This window comes from Kogia breviceps, chromosome 14 (genome assembly GCF_026419965.1).
Source record: "Kogia breviceps isolate mKogBre1 chromosome 14, mKogBre1 haplotype 1, whole genome shotgun sequence".
NCBI lineage: Eukaryota > Metazoa > Chordata > Mammalia > Artiodactyla > Physeteridae > Kogia > Kogia breviceps.
Window position 1 is genome coordinate 68,284,696 of NC_081323.1, and position 18,490 is coordinate 68,303,185.

At 43.0% G+C, this 18,490-nt stretch overlaps 1 protein-coding gene across 9 annotated transcripts in view; it reads left to right on the forward strand.

The window, feature by feature from the left end:
* IQCK (IQ motif containing K) overlaps window positions 1-18,490 on the forward strand; it is a 159,352-nt gene that overhangs the window by 41,097 nt on the left and 99,765 nt on the right. For all 9 annotated transcript variants that reach the window (XM_067012684.1, XM_067012681.1, XM_067012682.1 and 6 more), the window contains one exon: window positions 17,035-17,119. In XM_067012684.1, the coding sequence (XP_066868785.1) occupies window positions 17,035-17,119 (85 nt within the window). The remainder of the gene's footprint in view (window positions 1-17,034; window positions 17,120-18,490) is intronic.

The following is an 18,490-nucleotide window of genomic DNA, read 5'->3' on the forward strand; positions in this document are numbered from 1 at the left end:
AATGCAATGCAAAGAGCTTGGTGCTGTGGAGAAAACAGAGATGAATAAAATATGGCTCTGACCCTTGGAGTGAGAGAGATGTGTTTACAAGTAGCTGTAGTTTCTGTAGTGAGTGTTGTAAAACAGATGTTAATAAAGCATTAAAGGGAAATGAGGATGCACGAGACCATCTATGCCCCACTCTACCACTGGCCTGGAGCCAGTCAGGTTGGGCCAGTGGCCAAGCTGGTTGGTGCCCAGATTTGGTCTTGAAGAGGCAAGAACGCAGGTGCTGTATCCTTCTCGAGAATGCTCTTGAACAGGGAGAGCAGAGAGGCAAGTAGTGCAGGAGCCAAGAGACCATCTCTAACGCACGTTTCCCCAAGCCTACTGACATTTATCACCCGGTAACTCTTTGTCGTGAGGGGCTGGCCCGTAGGATGTTTCACAGCATCTCCAGCCTTCCCCCACTCCACATGCTAGTAGCACCCCCTGTGGTCCTCACCATCAAGAAGGTCTCCAGATACTGGCAAATGTGGGGAGACAGAAAAATCGCCCCTGGTTGAGAACTTCTGATTGAATCCAGAAGGAAAAGTGAGAGGAAATCTGAGGGGGAAGGGAGAAAAGCTGAGAAAGTTCACGGTGGGTACTGTTATTCTGGTCGTTTGTGTGGATGTGAAGGCATCTGCTGAGAGGGAGGCCCAGGTTCTGGAGGCTTGTGGGGGAGGGGAGGAGGCTGCAACAGCTGCTAGGGTGAAACCTATAGGGAATCAACTAGGGATGAGTAGGGATGGCCCAGCTGATGGCCTGAATTTATGATGCATATAAACAGCCTGCTTATGAGATTATTTCCAGCAACCCTGGAAAAGAGGTGGAGAAAACAGATGGTTGGGCAAAATCAGTGTTGAAAACTGGCAATGCTAATATAGTGAAAGGTCTAGACTAGGCCCAGAGGATTGTCTGAGACTGAGAAATTTCCTTCTACCCTTCTAGGTTTTTCTGGACGGTATAAGGATCAAATTGACCTGAGACAGATTAACAGGAGAAAATCAAACAAAAGTTTAATAACGTATACATGGCAGAGGCCCAGGAAAACTGAGTAACTCACCAAAATGTCTGAAACCCTCACCTTAAATACCATCTGCAGTTAAAAACAAAAGAGGATGTTAGGGGTAGGGACCTGAGACTTCAAAGGGGAGGAAAGCAATTGCCATGAAGATGGAAAAGCAAATGTTTGGTAAATAAATATTGGAGGGGCCCTGCAGAGACAGTGGGACAGAGAGTGGACTCTGATCTCTAAGTTTCCCCACCACACCCAACCCACATTCTTTGCCGATATCTCTAGTGATAACTCTATTCCAGGCACAGGCCCTGCATCTAAATTCTTTTTAGGCAGTTAGGAGGAAGGTCAAAGTTTCTTCCTGAGTCTTTTGGGCCTTGATTGTTTTCAGCTTGAGATAATCCACATGGCAAAGAGACATTTTGGGCGGGAAATTTTGTTCCCCTCCAGGATCTTAAGTACATGGAGAAGCATTGTTAACTTTTCTAAGAATGGTGTCTTACATTTTTCTCATAAATTACTATATTTTCTGAATTGTGTTAATGATTTAACAACCAATTTTCAGCAAGAGACAGAAACACTACATTACGTGTTCACACTGGAAGTAAGAAACATAACCAAACTCGGAAGCACTAAAATGGGGATGGTAGGGTCCATACAGTTTTTGAAGTTTCAGTGGATCTTATTTGGATCCTGATTCAAAGAAACAAACCAAAAAGAAAAATTAGGAGACAACTGGAAATTTGAACACCTAGTAAATAATTGATTATATAAAGCATTATTGTTATTTTATTTAAGCTTTGATAATTTCATATTCACAATAAAAAGTTATTGCTTTTTAGAGAAACATGCTAAAATATTTATGAATGAAATATGAAATCATATGATGTCAGTGGATAAGGTTGGGGGAAGTAACATTGAGTGACTGACATGGAGAACAGTATAAATGAAGCTGGATGGTGAACTGGGTTCATTTTTTTTCTGCCTACTTTTTTATTCTTTTTTTTTTTTTTTTCTGTGGTACGCGGGCCTCTCACTGTTGTGGCCTCTCCCATTGCGGAGCACAGGCTCAGCGGCCATGGCTCACGGGCCCAGCCGCTCTGCGGCATGTGGGATCTTCCCGGACTGGGGCACGAACCCGTATCCCCTGCATCGGCAGGCGGATTCTCAACCACAGCGCCACCAGGGAAGCCCCTGCCTACTTTTTTATATCTTTGAAATTTTCCATAATAAAACATTAAAAGGAAAAGAAACAGTAAGATGTTTCAAAGCTCCTCTTGATCAGCTGATTGAATAGCGGATAGGCTGTGAGCAAGGAGGAATCTATTGACTGGAGGTGAACTGGGAGGGCTGTGGGCTGTTCTCCATGGGTGATGCTGGAGTGACAGGCAGTGGAGGAGACTGAGTTTTCACATGATGCTGAGAGGCTCAAATGACATGGAAGGAAAAGGGCCCTGGGGTGTGGCGGGGAGAGCGACAGGTGTGGGCCCAAGTGAGAAGCCTCATGGTGCTGGGGAGGTCTGTGTTACCCCGGTTGAGACCCGGCTCTGAAGCGGCACAGCTCACCAGCCAGTCCCCTCTCATATCAGCCTCATTCTCACTCCCCGCCCCGCTCCAGTGCCAAACCCAATTCTCCCCAGTGGCAATGAGGAGGATTAATATGGCCAGAGCCGTGGGCTTGCCCTAAGAACACGGCTCCAGTAACCTCAGAGCTCCTGGGGAATAAGGAAATGGCTTTCTTGGTCAGGTCAGTGTAGTAAATCTTTTAGGCTTGGCAGGACACGTGCGGTCTCTGTTGCAACTACTCAACTCCATAGTTGTCCATAGACAACACGTGACAAAGGGCCGTGGCTGTGTTCCAGTACCACTCAACTTGCAGCAGTAGGTGATGGGCCAGATTTGACCAATGGGCTCTAGTTTGCTGAGCCCTGTTCTAGATGGACACCAATAACCCAAGTCATAGTCTCACATAAGGGCAAAATACAATATAAATAGAAGTGAGTGGGTGGGAAAGATGAAAGGACAGAGAAGGCTATGATGAGATCAGGAATTTGGGAAGATGAGATATGACAGTCTTTCAGGGACAACCCGTTCTAAGATGTGACTGTCACGAAGGAAGAAGGGGGTCATGGGATCACATGGACTCAAGGCCATGGTGTTGGAGGTGTCATCAGTATGAATAATGAAGTATCTGAGAGGCTTGTGGGGGTGGGTTGAAGAAGATGACTCAAGTCAAATCCCGGAGCTGTCAAGGGAGGTGTAAGAATGTCCTGGACGTCAAAGTGGAGGTAGTGCAGTGTAGGGGTTAGGAACCTGGGCTCTGGAATCACAGCTCTGCATGCTAAATCACGCTCTACTCCTTTTGGCTGTGTGGCTCAGCACAGATGACTTAAGCTCTCAGAGCCTCAGTTTTTCCATCTGTGAAATGGTCTTTCATCTAAACAAAGCTAGTTCCTTACCTAAGAGGAAGTATGGTGCCAGTTTTAAGGGAGTACATTTTTTCCCCACTACTGATACATATACATATATAAATGGGTGTGTTTCAGCTATTAAAGGGAGTTATTTTTAATCTATTTGTTCATCTATTCAGCTAATATTTATTACTTACTTAAATGTGCTCTAAAATTGGAACAGACATATTCATAAACTGACTGGCTGCCATTTACTGGATGCCTACTACATGCCATGGAACCATGACACAAACATGTTCCTTGTCTTCATGAACAGAAAGTTGTGGGGTTTTTTTAAAATTTATTTTATTTATTTATTTTTGGCTGCGTTGGGTCTTCATTGCTGCACGCGGGCTTTCTCTAGTTGCAGTGAGCGGGGGCTACTCTTTGTTGCGGTGCGTGGGCTTCTCATTGCGGTGGCTTCTCTTGTTGCGGAGCACAGGCTCTAGGCGCGCAGTCTTCAGTAGCTGTAGCACACGGTCTCAGTAGTTGTGGCTTGTGGCTCTAGAGCTCAGACTCAGTAGTTGTGGCGCACAGGCTTCATTGCTCCGCGGCACGTGTGATCTTCCCGGACCAGGGCTTGAAGCCATGTCCCCTGCATTGGCAGGCGGATTCCTAACCACTGTGCCACAAGGGAAGCCCAACAGACAGATTTTGTATATAGTTAGATTGCAGTGTATATGGACTTATTTATGCTTGTTCAGTGTTGTGCTCTTCGGGGAAGGAGAAAGAGAAAGAGAGAGAGAGAAATAAAATTTTTTTAAATGCAAGCAATTCCGCCTGAATTGTACACTGGAGGTGAAGCATAAAATGGGACACATGACTCAGCTCTTTCCTTAATTGTCTTCAGTTTTATGTGACACTCACAACATGAGCAGCCCACAAGGGAACTGTTTCCTTCTGTCTGTCTGTCTGTCTACCTACATGACCTACCTACCTACCTACCTACCAACCAAGCATTTATATAGTGTTTACTCAGGTACTGTTCTGAACAATTTATAAATATTACCTAATTTAACTCCCATAACAACCCTACAAAGTAGGAACTATTACTTCCCCATTGTGTTAATCAGGCTAGCCTAGACTGGGCTGCGGTTATAAACAATAGCCAAATACTCAATAACAGCTGATTTCTCATACAAAGACTGATACAGTTTGGACAGCCTTCTTATAAATTATAGCTATTTGGAACATGTTGTTTTTGAAGTCACTGAAGCAAAAGAAGAAAAGAATGGAAGAGGCATCCTAGTTCTTAATCTTCTCACCTCTTCTCACAGAGCCTGGCCCCAAAACAACCACAAGGGAGGCTGAGATATGTGAGGGAACACTGGATAGTCCATGGGTTATAGCTGTGCCGGCCATAGCCATATGTCAGAGAAAGAGCTGAGGCACAGAGGTGTAAGTTTTTTGCCCAAGGTCACAAGCTAGTGAACAGCAGGTGCAGGATTTGAACCAGGCAGCCTGGCTCCAGGGTCCGAGCTGGTAAGAGCATAATGAATTACTTCACTCTTCTGCCTCGCCTATCACTCAGAGTGATCTGTACTAAGACTGGGAGAAAAACTGGCTACCTGAGACCGTTGAAAGATGCTATGTCTTTATATGGGTAATTTAAGGTGTGTCAAGGGGAAATTTTGGCTAAATGTGAGTTTCATTTTATGTGCTCATTTTAGAATCAGCTCCTGTGTCAGATGCCACTCCTTTGTATATTATGTGTACTAGCATTTATTGCCTCAAATAATCTTATCTACCAGCCTGGGGAGTCATCCAAAATAAGAGTTTAGGTTTATTTTAATATTCTTGGTAAGACAAGTTCTACCAGGTCCAGCTGTCTTTTTTGATGCTTGATGTCATCATATTATCAGATCACAGCTCGTAGGTTGCGATCATTTGTCATGGGCAGCTGCCGATTGCTTATCACATAAATGATGGGTCCTTCTCCCACAGGTCTCACAGCATGTGAGATCCTCCTGGACCGGGGCACGAACCCGCGTCCCCTGCATCGGCAGGCGGATTCTCAACCACTGCGCCACCAGGGAAGCCCAAGAAATGCATTTTTATGTAGCTATTTTATATAAACATGGATAACCTTTAAAAAATTCCGTTAGGTTTATAAAAATAATTAAGATTTATCATATATAAAATATACATATTTGTTAAATAAACTACACAGTGAAAAGGAAAGGTTTTAAATCAAGGATCATCATAGAATTAACTAACTCTAGCTCTAAGGTCTTTCAAAAGGATGTTTCACTCCAAATGGCAGGAACATGGCTTTTATTTTCTCCTCTAGATTATTTTGTAGCTTTCATATTATCTATAGAGTTACTTTAAAAATTAAAAACAATTGCAAAACGAAAAGGTATTTATTCTATTTCCTTCTCCATTTTCTTGCTTTCTGTATTAGATTTGTTTTTTCCAGCCCTGCACTGATTTCCCCCTTCTTCTGGTTACAGTACACCCTGTGTTTTTGGAAGGATCACCCCTCTCCCATTTTCTGTTCAAGCAGAAAGTGAGCTGATTCCACCTCTGGCTCTGGGCTGAGTATGTGACCCAGGCCTGGCCAGTCAGAGCAGTGAATCCCCCTGACCACTGTGCTTGCTCCCAAATCGGTAAAATCAGAGATAACCCCAAGATTTTTCAAGAAGCAACCAGGAAAACTTTTCTGTCTTTTCCTCTAGACTTAGAACTTTGAGGTTATAAGCCTCGAGCTGCTGAGGGCAATGCTCTAAAGAGATTGTGCCTGGGATAACAGCAGAACTGAGAGGTGGCCAGAGCCTGAGTCCCTATGGCATTGTTTTGAATCTCTCTATCTGACCATGTTAGGCATGTTAGCCAACTCTACCCCTATTAGTTAAGTGAACCAATAAATACCTTTTTTTCTTTTTCTTTTTCAATAAATACATTTTTTCTTTTTTTGCTTACACCAGTTTGAGTTAGGTGAATGATACTTGCCAATGAAAGAGCCCTGGTATGTTTTCCTACATGATACTTACGCAACTACCCTCCAATATTCTGTGTTAGTCAGCTTTCTCTAGGTTTTGCTGCAGTAACAAACAACTCTGAAATCTCAGTGCCTTATAACAACAGAGATTTATACTTCACCCTGTTTAATGTTGGCTGTGTGTCACCTCTGGCTCTGCTCCATGTCTCTTCTCAGTCTGGGACCCAGGAGGGAGGAGCATCACCATTCCTCAGTCTCACAGCAGAGGGAGAGGAGCTCAACAGCCAACCCATGCAAACAGTACTTCAGCTCACACTTCATTGCTCAATACAAGGCCTATGGCCAAGCTCAATATCGGTACTATGGGAAAGTTGACACCACCCACAGGCAGAAACCGCGTGCTAATGACAAAGAGCAGGGACGCATGATTCTCTTATAGGTAAAGGAATGATAGTTTGGAGCAATAATATAATCTGCGCATGTTCTAATCAGAGCTTAAGGAGGGGGTCTTCTTCCACACCTGTCAGCAGCAGTGGATTACTCATATCTCCTGTTGGCCTTACGCCTATTTATGAATCCAGCACTGTCCTCTTTTGTTGTGTATAGTCCTGACTTAACCAGCCAATCAGAAACAGTGAAATTATTTACTATCATATTAAGAACAGGAAACATTTAGCTTTTTATTTTGACCAAAAAGTATTCATCCAATTTGTTTGCAAAAATAAATCACTGAATAAACACAAGGAGCAAAAGTGCACTGCTGCCTATCTGGTCCCGTGGCCCAGGGGAGAAGGCTCATGAAAGACATCATTAAAACTGAGACCTTCAATGAAACAAAGATTGTGTTTTAGAAGAGAAAAGAAAAGGTTGTTTTGGGCAAAATGTCTTTTCAGCTAAGTTCTACCATTAGATAAAAGAAGAGAAAAGAAGAGAAAAGAAAAATCCACGATACTTTCAGGTCAGTGAAAGGTATCTTATGACCAAAACCTGAGGTGAGAATAGAAGTGTCACTGTGCCGTTTGAGGACAAGTGCCAGCGGTCAGATTTTCTGCGCTGAGCTTGACAGTGGGACCCAAAACGCTTGTGCCTTCAAAACGGCACAGGAAATGGCATACATTCTGCACTAAAGATCAGAGTTGGATGGTAGCCTGGCAGAAAATTTGCTGTCATGCCCTGTTGCAAGGAAAAATATCCTTGCAATTCATTTTGTCTTATAGAAGATTTCTGTCTCAGTAATTCGAAAGGCCAGAGTCTCGTGAGGATAATAAATCGTCTTTGCTCTTTATGTTAACTTTTGTCTTTAGACAGGAAGGAAAGAGACCTGTTTCCTGAATTCAGGACATGCTGGGGTGCATAAATCCTCTGAGTGCCTCCTTCTGCTGGAGGTTTTTGTGTGGGTGGCCCTTTCTCTCGGGCACACGGTACTGCTTCCTCCCCTTCCTCCTGTTGTTTTTAGGTGACTCTTTGGGAACGAGCTCGGGGAGCCTGTGTCAGGCAGCATGGCAGACACATCTGGGCTCCAGTCTTAGCTCTGCCATTTATGAGTTGGAGTACTAGTTTCCTATGCTGTTTAACAAATTACCACAACCATGGTGGCTTAAAACAACACAGATCTATGCTCTTATAGTTCTGGAGGCCAGAAGTCCAAAATCAGTTTCACAGGGCTCAAGTCTGGGTGTTGACAAGGCTGGTTCCTTCTGGAGACTCTAGGGGAATATTTGTTTCTTGCCTTTTCTAGTATCTGGAGGCTACCTCCATTCTGGAGGGCTCATGACCCCTTCCTTGCATCACTCTGACCTCTTGCTTCTGTTGTCACATGACCTGCTTCTGAAGTAGTATCTCCCTCTCATAAGGACCCTTGTGATTATATCATTGGGCCCACCTGTGATAATCCAGGATAATCTCAAGACCATTCATTTAATCACATCTACAAAGCCTCTTTTGCCATATAAGGGAATATATATATATATATATATATATACACACACATATATGTGTGTGTGTGTGTGTGTATATATATATATATATATATATATATATATATACACATTCACAGAGTCTGGGGATTGGTCCATTATGCAGCCAACATAATGTATAACGTTGGGTAACCTGGAACTAATCCCTTCACATCCCTGAACCTTGCTCCTCTCTTCTGTACCATGAGGATGGTGATAAAACCTACATCGTAGGGTTGCTGTGACAGTTAAAGAGGGTATCAGAGTTTTTTGTTACAAGCAACAGAAATTTAAAGGCTGCTTAAGAAAAATGGTATATATTGGAAGTAAAAAGATAACTCACAGACATAAAGGAAAAGGTAAGGACCTGGCCTTAGAAGCAGGTATAGGGACCCAGGGAGCACAGACCCCATCTCGTCTTTGCCAGTCCACTCAAGATTCCTCTTCCAGGGAAGGGGCATCTGCTTGGCTAAGCTTGGATTTCTGAGGCACACCTTGGCCAGGAGAGGGCAAGGCACTGACCCACATTCCCCCTGCTACAGGGAGGGGGAGCTGTCAAAGCAAAATCTGAGGGCTGATACCACAAAAGGGGGGAGGGTATGATAGGCAGATAAAAATGAAAGATATTCACTGCAGAGGGCTCAAAGTCGGTATTCAAAGAATGATAGCTATTATTTTATCCTTAATCTTAAGAGAGTAGTAACCACTGCTTTGGCAAGATGAAACGTGGGTAGCGGAGTGACCAAGCAAGAGAAAGACAGAATATCTTCATTTAACCTCAGCTCTGCCACTGATAAATTCTGACATTAAGGAAAGTCCTCTATTTCCTTATCTATAATCATATTTATTTATTCAAAAATATTTATTGAGTGCCTACTCCCCCCCCCCCCCCCCCCCCCCCGCCGGCACATTTCTAGGTACCATAGAGTAGAGAACAAAAGAGAGAAAGTCTTGGCCCCTGTGGAATTTACATTGTAAAGCCAGACAATAACCAAATTAACAAAGAAACAAATTAACCAAATTAACAAACATCATACATAGTATGATGTAAAGAAGACTCAAGTGCTTTGAAGAAAAATAAAGCAGAGTAAAGTGGATTGAGAGTCACAGGCCTAGGGTGAGAGGTGCTAGCGTTTTAGCCAGAGAAGCCGGGGAAGGCTCACGTTTGCACAGAGGGTTGAATGACATGCAGAGGGTCCATCCCTGTGAAGATCGGAAACAAGAGTGTTGTTCCAGGCAGAGGGAACAGCTACTGCGAAGGCCCTGAGGCAGGAGCAAACTTGGCCGGTGAGGCAAGAAGAGATTACGGAGGGTGAGAGGGTGTCAGGAAAGGAAGCCAGAGAGGCTGGTGAGGCTGCTCCCACCTTGAGTGGGGCCTTGGATGCCATGGTAAAGAGTTTGGCTTTTTCTCTTTTTCTTTTGAGTGTGATAGGAAACTGTTGGAGGGTTTTGAGCAGAAGAGTGAGGTAATCCAATGTATCTTTTAAAAAGATCACTCTGGCAGCTGGAGGGGAGTTGGCTGAAGTCAGTGCTAATAGTGCAAGCAGAGAGGCCAGTGAGCAGGCGACTGCAGGCAGATGATGGTGGCTTGCAGTGGAGAAGGTGAGAAGAGGTTGGATTTGGGATCTGTCTTGATGCTGGATGTGCGGTGACAGAGAGCTAAGGCAAGGCTGACTTGGAGATCTCAGGCCCGAGCAAGTGGCTGAATGGGCAGCCATTTACTGAAATGGATTGGGGAAAATTAGAATTAGGTTTTAAATTTTAATAGGTATACTGAAGAATCACAACTTACTGGGAATAAAAATCTGAAAATCTTTCTCCTTTTTCTTCTCCAGTAACTGCATCACTGTATTACACTGAATCTCTCTTCCATCTGAGAAGTAGCCCTTTAAAAACTTTGTGACCAAATTCCATAACTTCCTGGTCACTGTTTTTAGATAGTCTGATTTCACTGTTTGGATTCATCTTGTTTATTTTAAATCCTTAGTCTTCAGTCTCATCCGGGATGCAAAACTCATCTTCCCCCATTCCCCAGCTCTAGCCGCAACTGTCTATGATTCAGGGTCCCTGACCTTGGAAGGCAGGGAAATTACTTCTTTATTTTCACTAGTCTCTAACTGAAATTTGGCCTCGCTTTTAATTATGAACGTGGGAAACAAACCTCAGTAGTATCCACAGTAACTGTACCTTTGTTACTGATAGCAACCATCAGATGTTTTTACATCCCGTTTTAGTGGTTGCACTGATCTTGAAATATCATTTACACTTGTCTCTTCTTTCAAATTATAGTAGTTAATTGAACTGCCATTAGCTCTTCTTATTTACTGTATGATTTAGAAGCACATATATTACTTTATCACCAACAGTTAAAAAAATATTTTGATAACTGTATTTCTGTATTTCTGTATAATTGGTTTACTTTGAAATCTTATGTACTTACTTTTTTTTAAAAAAAAAAATTATTTATTTATTTATTTTTGGCTGCATTGGGTCTTCATTGCTGTGCGTGGGCTTTCTCTGGTTGGGGCGAGCGGGGGCCCCTCTTTGTTGAGGTGCATGGGCTTCTCATTGCCGTGGCTTCTCTTGTGGAGCACAGGCTCCAGCGCACGGGCTCCGTAGTTGTGGTGCACAAGCTCAGTAGTTGTGGCTCGTGGGCTCTAGAGCACAGGCTCTAGGTGCACGGGCTTAGTTGCTCCGTGGCATGTGGGATCTTCCCGGACCAGGGCTCAAACCCATGTCCCCTGCATTGGCAGGCGGATTCTTAACCACTGCACCACCAGGGAAGTCCCTTACGTACTTACTTTTATATTAAAAAAAATATTATTCAGAGAAGGAATCCAAATTGCCAAAGTGAAAAGGGATTATGGCACAAAAGAAGTTAAGATCCCCTGTGAGCGGTTCGGACGGGGTTAGGAAGGAGGCGTGCTCTTCCCATACACCCCAGGAGTGGGAAGAAGGACAGTGGGGAGGAGGCAGGTCTCCTTAAGCCACATTAGAGAAAACATGTACTCAGTCACAAAGAGACTAAATAACAGAGCAATCTGGGCATATTTGTCAAACAGCAGCAAGTAGCACAGCCCTGGTTTTTAAGATGGTTATACCTGCAGTCCAAGGGTGAACACGAGGTCTTGCAGCTTGTTGTTTAGGGAACACTGTTAACTGGACCCATATGCAGCTTCCGGTGATGGGGCTGGTAAAACAGGACTTGACTCTGTGTTTATCTAGGAGAGTGATTCAGCCTGATGCCGGGGTAATAACTGCTTGTTGGTCTCCCAGAGTGGAGTTGGTGAGGGGGTGAAGCGAGATCACATTCTGGTAACCATGATTTTTAAATGTGCTTTAGGCTGTTAGAGATTAATGCAGCTGGCTCTTCCTTACTGGTTTTCGGAGCTATTCCTTGCATAATGGAAGGCTGGAATTGAAAGAATCCTAGGAGATTCCGTCCTAATGGCTAGTCTGGAAGTCCCATTCCAGATAACCTCTATTGTACTTCTTCCAAATATTTGAAGTTCATTACTCAAGAGTGTGATGCCTCCAACACAGAATGTTTGGGAAACCGGTTAAGGCTGAGGGCAGGGACTGGGTAATCTCTTTTGCTGAATACGATGAGTAGAGGTTATCAAATACCAGCCTCATGAATTGGTAAAAGGCTTTATGAATGATGGTTGATTGAGGGCCTCTGTCATTTTGTAAATGACTTTGCATCTGGGTTGTGCTTTCATGTTACAAGGATACAACTTAATCTTTTACCTAATGAAAATTGGAAAAAAATTGGATTTCAAGATTCAGTTTTCAATATTAAGCAAGCCTTTCCCTTTTCTGCTTTATTCTTCTTAAATGTCATTTCAGATGTTAACTTTTGTCTTAGAACTGAATGGACAAATTAATAAAGACTAACTTCTCAGCGTCTCTTATGTATTTTGTAAGTATGCTGTAGCTTCTTTAGGTCTTGAAATCTTTTACTGGGCATCCAAAAATGGGGGAAGAATTGCCTGTGTGTGTGTGCACATTTATACATACACGTGTATACAGGTAGAAGAATAAACTCCTGTTCCTTCTCAGAATTATAGCAGCAATTGTTGTGATTCAAATAGATTTTTTTTTTTTTTAAAGAAGATGTTGGGGGTAGGAGTTTATTAATTTATTTATTTTTGCTGTGTTGGGTCTTCGTTTCTGTGCGAGGGCTTTCTCTAGTTGTGGCAAGCAGGGGCCGCTCTTCATCGCGGTGCGCGGGCCTCTCACTGCCGCGGCCTCTCCCGTTGCAGAGCACAAGCTCCGGATGCACAGGCTCAGTAGTTGTGGCTCACGGGCCCAGTTGCTCCGCGGCATGTGGGGTCCTCCCAGACCAGGGCTCGAACCCGTGTCCCCTGTATTGGCAGGCAGATTCTCAACCACTGCGCCACCAGGGAAGCCCTCAGAGAGATTTAATTCATGTTTGAGAAAAAGAAGGAGGACATGACAAATGAGCACTAAGAACAGGACAGTTCTTGGAAACACTCAGCAGTACTGTCATTGAAATGCTCAAACCTATTTGCTCTGGGGACCTCCAATTTAAGCCCCAGGGAGCCTCAGCCGCCTTCCCCTGTGACTGATGCTTTCGTTTCCCTTCCCCTCCCCAGTTCCCCCATGATGAGCGGTCGCCTCTACTCAATCTCAATTTTTATTTGACCTGAAGCCAGTTGCACTGGTTCCAAAAGAGAGAAAAGGGGCTGGCATAGCTTCTATCCTTTCTAGTCGACCTGCTGAAATGATTGGTAATTCCCAGGAACTACTCTCCGAAGATCAAGTCCTTTTCATTTGGCCTGATTTACACCGGCTTTCTCATACTTACTCTTGCTTTGGGAACTAGACAGCGCCCCATTATTTAGCCATGAAAACAAGGATGTCACTAAAGGTGGCCTCATATTACTGCTTAAAGGCCTATTAGAAATCTCATTTCGCTTTTTGGAGATGTCATTGTGATGCAAAGCAGTTCAGGGTTTCATTAGTGCTGGAAGCCCTTTGTTAGGCTCGCCTAGCCTGTTGTGTCCCCAGATTTGCCATTCTCCTTTCCTACTGCTATTCCAAAATGGGAGTGCTGATACTTGGAGGATTTCATGACATCGGTACAGAAAAACGTACTTAAAACAGGAAAATTGTCGCTGAACAGAAAGGCGCCATCAAATCTCCCCTCAGATACAAGTGACAAACTCCACTTCGTTCTGCTGTCCTGACATCGGATTTCCCTGTGGAACTTCAGGCAAATGAATACCTGCCCAAGTTATTACTGTAAGGATTAATCAGGACGGCATTTTCTATGATTACGGCTTTTCCCCCTCATTTTTATCTTCTAGGCAAATGGCTGTGTTTTCCTCTATTGAACACTCACAGCTGCTAGACCCTGAATTCCATATGAGTGACCTTGTGAGTTGCCCTCCTCTTCTCTGTGGGCCACTCCCTGTGTTTCCTGGGCAGTTTGCATTCTTAGCAGGAAATAGTCAGTGACCTTGAATGACCCGCTTCACCCCTCTATGCCTGAGTTTCTTCACTCTAAAAGAAGGACAACAACAGCTCATTATTAATGTCATGAGGATTTAATGAAACACTGTGTGGAAAGAGCTTAGCATACTGAGCTAGGCAGAGGCTCATCCCACAAAGATTCACTGAGTGTCTGCCATGTGCCAGACGTTGTCCCAAGTGCTGGAACTGCCAAGAGGAGCAAACACAGGCCCAGTCTCTTCCCTCATGGAGCTTTCAGTCTAGTTGAGGATTTGGGTGTTCTTTAGATAAGCACACAGATTTATATCTCCAAATTGGGCCAAGGACTAGGAAGGAAAATTACACAGAGCGCCAGTGGCCCTGATCTAATCAAAGGACATCATTCCATAACATTTGAGTGGAGATCAGAAGAAATAATAAGAGTGAACTATTGGTGGGAATGTAAATTGATACAGCTACTATGGAGAACAGTGTGGAGGTTCCTTAAAAAACTAAAAATAGAATTACCATATGACCCAGCAATCCCACTAGTGGGCATGTACCCAGAGAAAACCATAATTCAAAAAGACACATGCACCCCAATGTTCATTGCAGCACTATTTACAATAGCCAGGTCATGGAAGCAACCTAAATGCCCATCGACAGACGAATGGATAAAGAAGACATGGTACATATATACAATGGATTATTACTCAGCCATAAAAAGGAAAGAAATTGGGTCATTTGTAGAGACGTGAATGGATGTAGAGACTGTCATACAGAGTGAAGTAAGTCAGAAAGAGAAAAAAAATATTGTATATTAACGCATATATGTGGAACCTAGAAAAATGGTACAGATGAACCAGTTTGCAGGGCAGAAATAGAGACACAGATGCAGAGAACAAATGTGTGGACACCAAGGGGGGGAAAGTGACGGGGGTGTGTGTGGGGGGTGGGATGAATTGGGAGATTGGGATTGACAGGTATACACTAATATGTATAAAATGGATAACTAATAAGAACCAGCTGTATAAAAGAATAAATAAAATTTTTTTTAAAAAGTGAATTGGGAGAAGGAGGTCTCAGCCCCAAGGTGCCCTTGAGCAAATCAGTAAAAGGTGGCCCTGCCCTAGGGCAGAGGTGGCAGAGCATGTGCTGGGGTTTCAGTGCCCTCTGGCCCATCTGCTGGGAGCCCTTGAGCAGAGAACAGCTTGCACGGTGTATGCAGTGACCTGGCCGTGAGTAAGAGGATACTGGAGGCGGAGGAAAGCCCCTCTGCAAAGGCCCTGAGGTGGGAGGGCACGTTGGTGGAGATGAAAAGGGCGCCTCTGGCTAGAGCACAGGGAGCAAGGATGGTGGGAGGGGAGCCGGGGAAGCTCTTAGTACATATCAACTGGTATTGATGCACGATAGCATCATTCTCCTGAATTCACTGCCAGCACACTGAGGTCTCCTTAGAAACACCAAGGTCTCTCTAGAAGCCGTTGCTTTTTAAGGAGTGAAGGAGAATTACTTCAGGGATGTGATTTGTTGGTGTCACGCAACCAAGATGTACAGAATAAGGACAATGTATGAGGAGAGACATTTAATGTGGAAAGCAGGGAGCCAGTGTACCTCCAGAAAAATACAAATGCTCTATTACAGCCCAGAAAACTAGATGTTAGGCAAAAAGAAGTGAAAACAAAAACAGAACAAACAAAAAAAGCAAATAAAAATAAAAGCAGAACATTAGGGAAAGATTTCTAACAATGCTATCATTTGGAGGGTATAATTATCTCTCCAAAGAAGTAGAATCTCCATTTCTTGTTCTCTTAGAAAGGACCCGCCCAGCTGGAGACCCAGAACCCGGCAACACTGCACTCGCTAGAAATTTGTCGTGATAACCCCTTAGGTTCTTCCCGGCTTTGATTTCTTTGATTTTGGAATAATCCAAAAGAGCATTCATTCATTCACACAAATACACTGTATCAAGCGTGGGGGTTTTTGTTGTTCTTGTTGTTGTTTTTAAGTCTGAGTTTAGAAGGAAATAAAACCCCAGATGCTGGAGAACTGTGCATTGTTGCCAGTTAGCTCCGGAGTCTGTCAGGCTGGGCATCTGCAAGTGGTGGCCCAGCCGAGGTCTGGTGTCAGCACGGCATTGTGAGGGAAGCCTGGGCTTGGGGATTGGGTGGATCTAGGCCCAGATCCCGACTAGGCCATTTATAAGCTGTGCGACCCTGGGCAGGTTAGTCAACCTCTCTCTGTAAAATAAGAGTTACTGTAAACTCAAATGATGACTGTCATTAGGGAGAGTCTGGAGGCCAAGACTCTTGGGGATCCCTCACTTGCAAAGTCGTTTCTGGGGATCCTGCCCTGAGAGCAGTCTCCATGTGACCCACATTTGTTCAGAGGTTTATTTCTTTGCACTGTATCTGAGAAGTCTTGACTTTTGGTTTTTCAGAGGTAGCTGTGCTTTGGGGAAACATAAGGAACCAGAATTAAGTCAGACTTGTAAAATCTGGTCAGCAGTTAGTATTTCTAAACAGCTTTTAGGAAATAAACAACAAAAAAAGAGCATTTAGCCATGATTTTTGAATGTGGTATCGATGATCAGGCATCCCACCATAATCTAAGAATCTCTCAAGAGCAGACACTGCTCTTGAGATATTTTATTGCTTAGTAAGATGTAGTAGAAGAACTTAACTTTAAAATGTTCTTGAATTTAAACCACATTAAACTGGAATGTACACTGATCAGAGATAAATTGTAGTATTTCAGGAAAGAAATGGACTACTTAATTCCCCTTTAATAGAAAGTTGGAAAAACAGCCCTTTATTATATCTCAGTCATAGTGTAGTATATAAATGTGACTTCTGCTTTGTCTCTTGCTTTATGTCCACATAGGCTTATATCAATAACATGTATGTTGCACCTTCAGAACTAACACGCAGCTTTCTAACCTGAGCCCTTCAAAGCAGGGCAGGCTAACAGTGATTTAAGATTATGCTGGTTAAAAACAAAAAATCCATCCCAGATTTAAAACAAAGAAATGCTAACTCAAGCCTAAACTTTTCTATGAAAAATGACATTGTTGCTTTCTAAGAATGGGAATAGATGAGGCACTTAATCAGAGAGGCCATTATGTTGTCAAAGGCTCTGCTGAGGCTGAAGGATGGATTCTCATGGGCTTATGACCATTTTATTGCTTTTCAGCCCACGGCCGGTGATCCCACTCTCCCTCCTGCTGACAGACTCGGCAGCAGCGCTCTGCATTCAGTCCTTCTGGAGAGCCTATCTGGTAAGAGTCATGTGCAATTACGTCATTTGGTCTGATGGGGAATTTTTGTACTGTGGAAGACCCAGGGGACAACCTTTAGATGAATTTGGAACATAGGATAGTATAGCTAACATCCAGACCTCAGAAATAAGATTCTCTGTAAAACAGGTCTTAAAGAATGATTTAGAATTTCCACCAAAACTTATGCAGTTATTATTAAAAGTACCCTCCAACCTTTTTTAAAATTTACTTTTTATTGAGGTAACTTCTGTTTATACCATTTTATGGGTTTCATTATATTTCAGTCTCTGTATACATTACAGCATGCTCACCAATAGAAATTTAGTTTCTACCCATCACCCTACAGTCAATCCCCTTTACCCTTTTTACCCTCGCTCCAGCCCCTTCCCCTCTGGTAACCACTTTTCTGTTCTCTGTATCTACATGTTTGTTTTTGTTTGGTTTGGTTTGTTCATTTATTTTGTCTTTTGGTTTGTTTGTTTTTTATATTCCACATATGAGTGAAATCATACAGTATTTGTCTTTCTCCATCTGACTTATTTTACTTAGCATAATACCCTAAAGGTCCAACCAGGCTGTTGAAAATGGCAAGATTTCTTTTTTTGTGTGTCTGAGTAATATTCCATTGTGTGTGTGTGTGTGTGTGTGTGTGTGTGTGTGTGTGTGTGTGTGTGTGTGTGTGTATTACATCTTCTTTATCCATTCATCCATTGATGGGCACTTGTGTTGTTTCCCTATCTTGGCTATTGTGAATAATGCTGTGGTGAACATAGGGGTGTATATATCTTTTCAAATTAGTGTTTTCATATTCTTTGGATAAAACCCAGAAGTAGAATAGCTGGATCATATGATAGTTCTATTCTTATTTTTTTGAGGGATCTCCACGATATTTTCCATAGTGGCTGTATCATTTTACATTCCCACCAACAGTGCATGAGGGTTCCCTTTTCTCCACTCCCTCACCAACACTCATTATTTCTTGACTTTTTGATAATAGCCATTATAATGAGGATGTTGAACATCTTTTCATGTGCCTGTTGGCCATTTATATGTCTTCTTTGGAAAAATGTCTATTCAGCTCCTCTGTCCATTTTTGATAGGGTTTTTGTTGTTGTTGTTGTTGAGTTGTATAAGTTCTTTATATATGTTCCATACCAACCCCTTATTAGATATATGATTTGCAAATACCATCTCTCATTCAGTAGGTTGTCTTTTTGTTTTGTTGATGGTTTCCTTTGCTGTGCAAATGCTTTTTAGTTTGATGTAGTCTCATTTGTTTATTTTTTCTTTTGTCTCCCTTGCCTGAGGAGACATATCCAGAAATATATTACTAAGACCAATGTCAAAGGGCATACTTCCTATGTTTTTTCC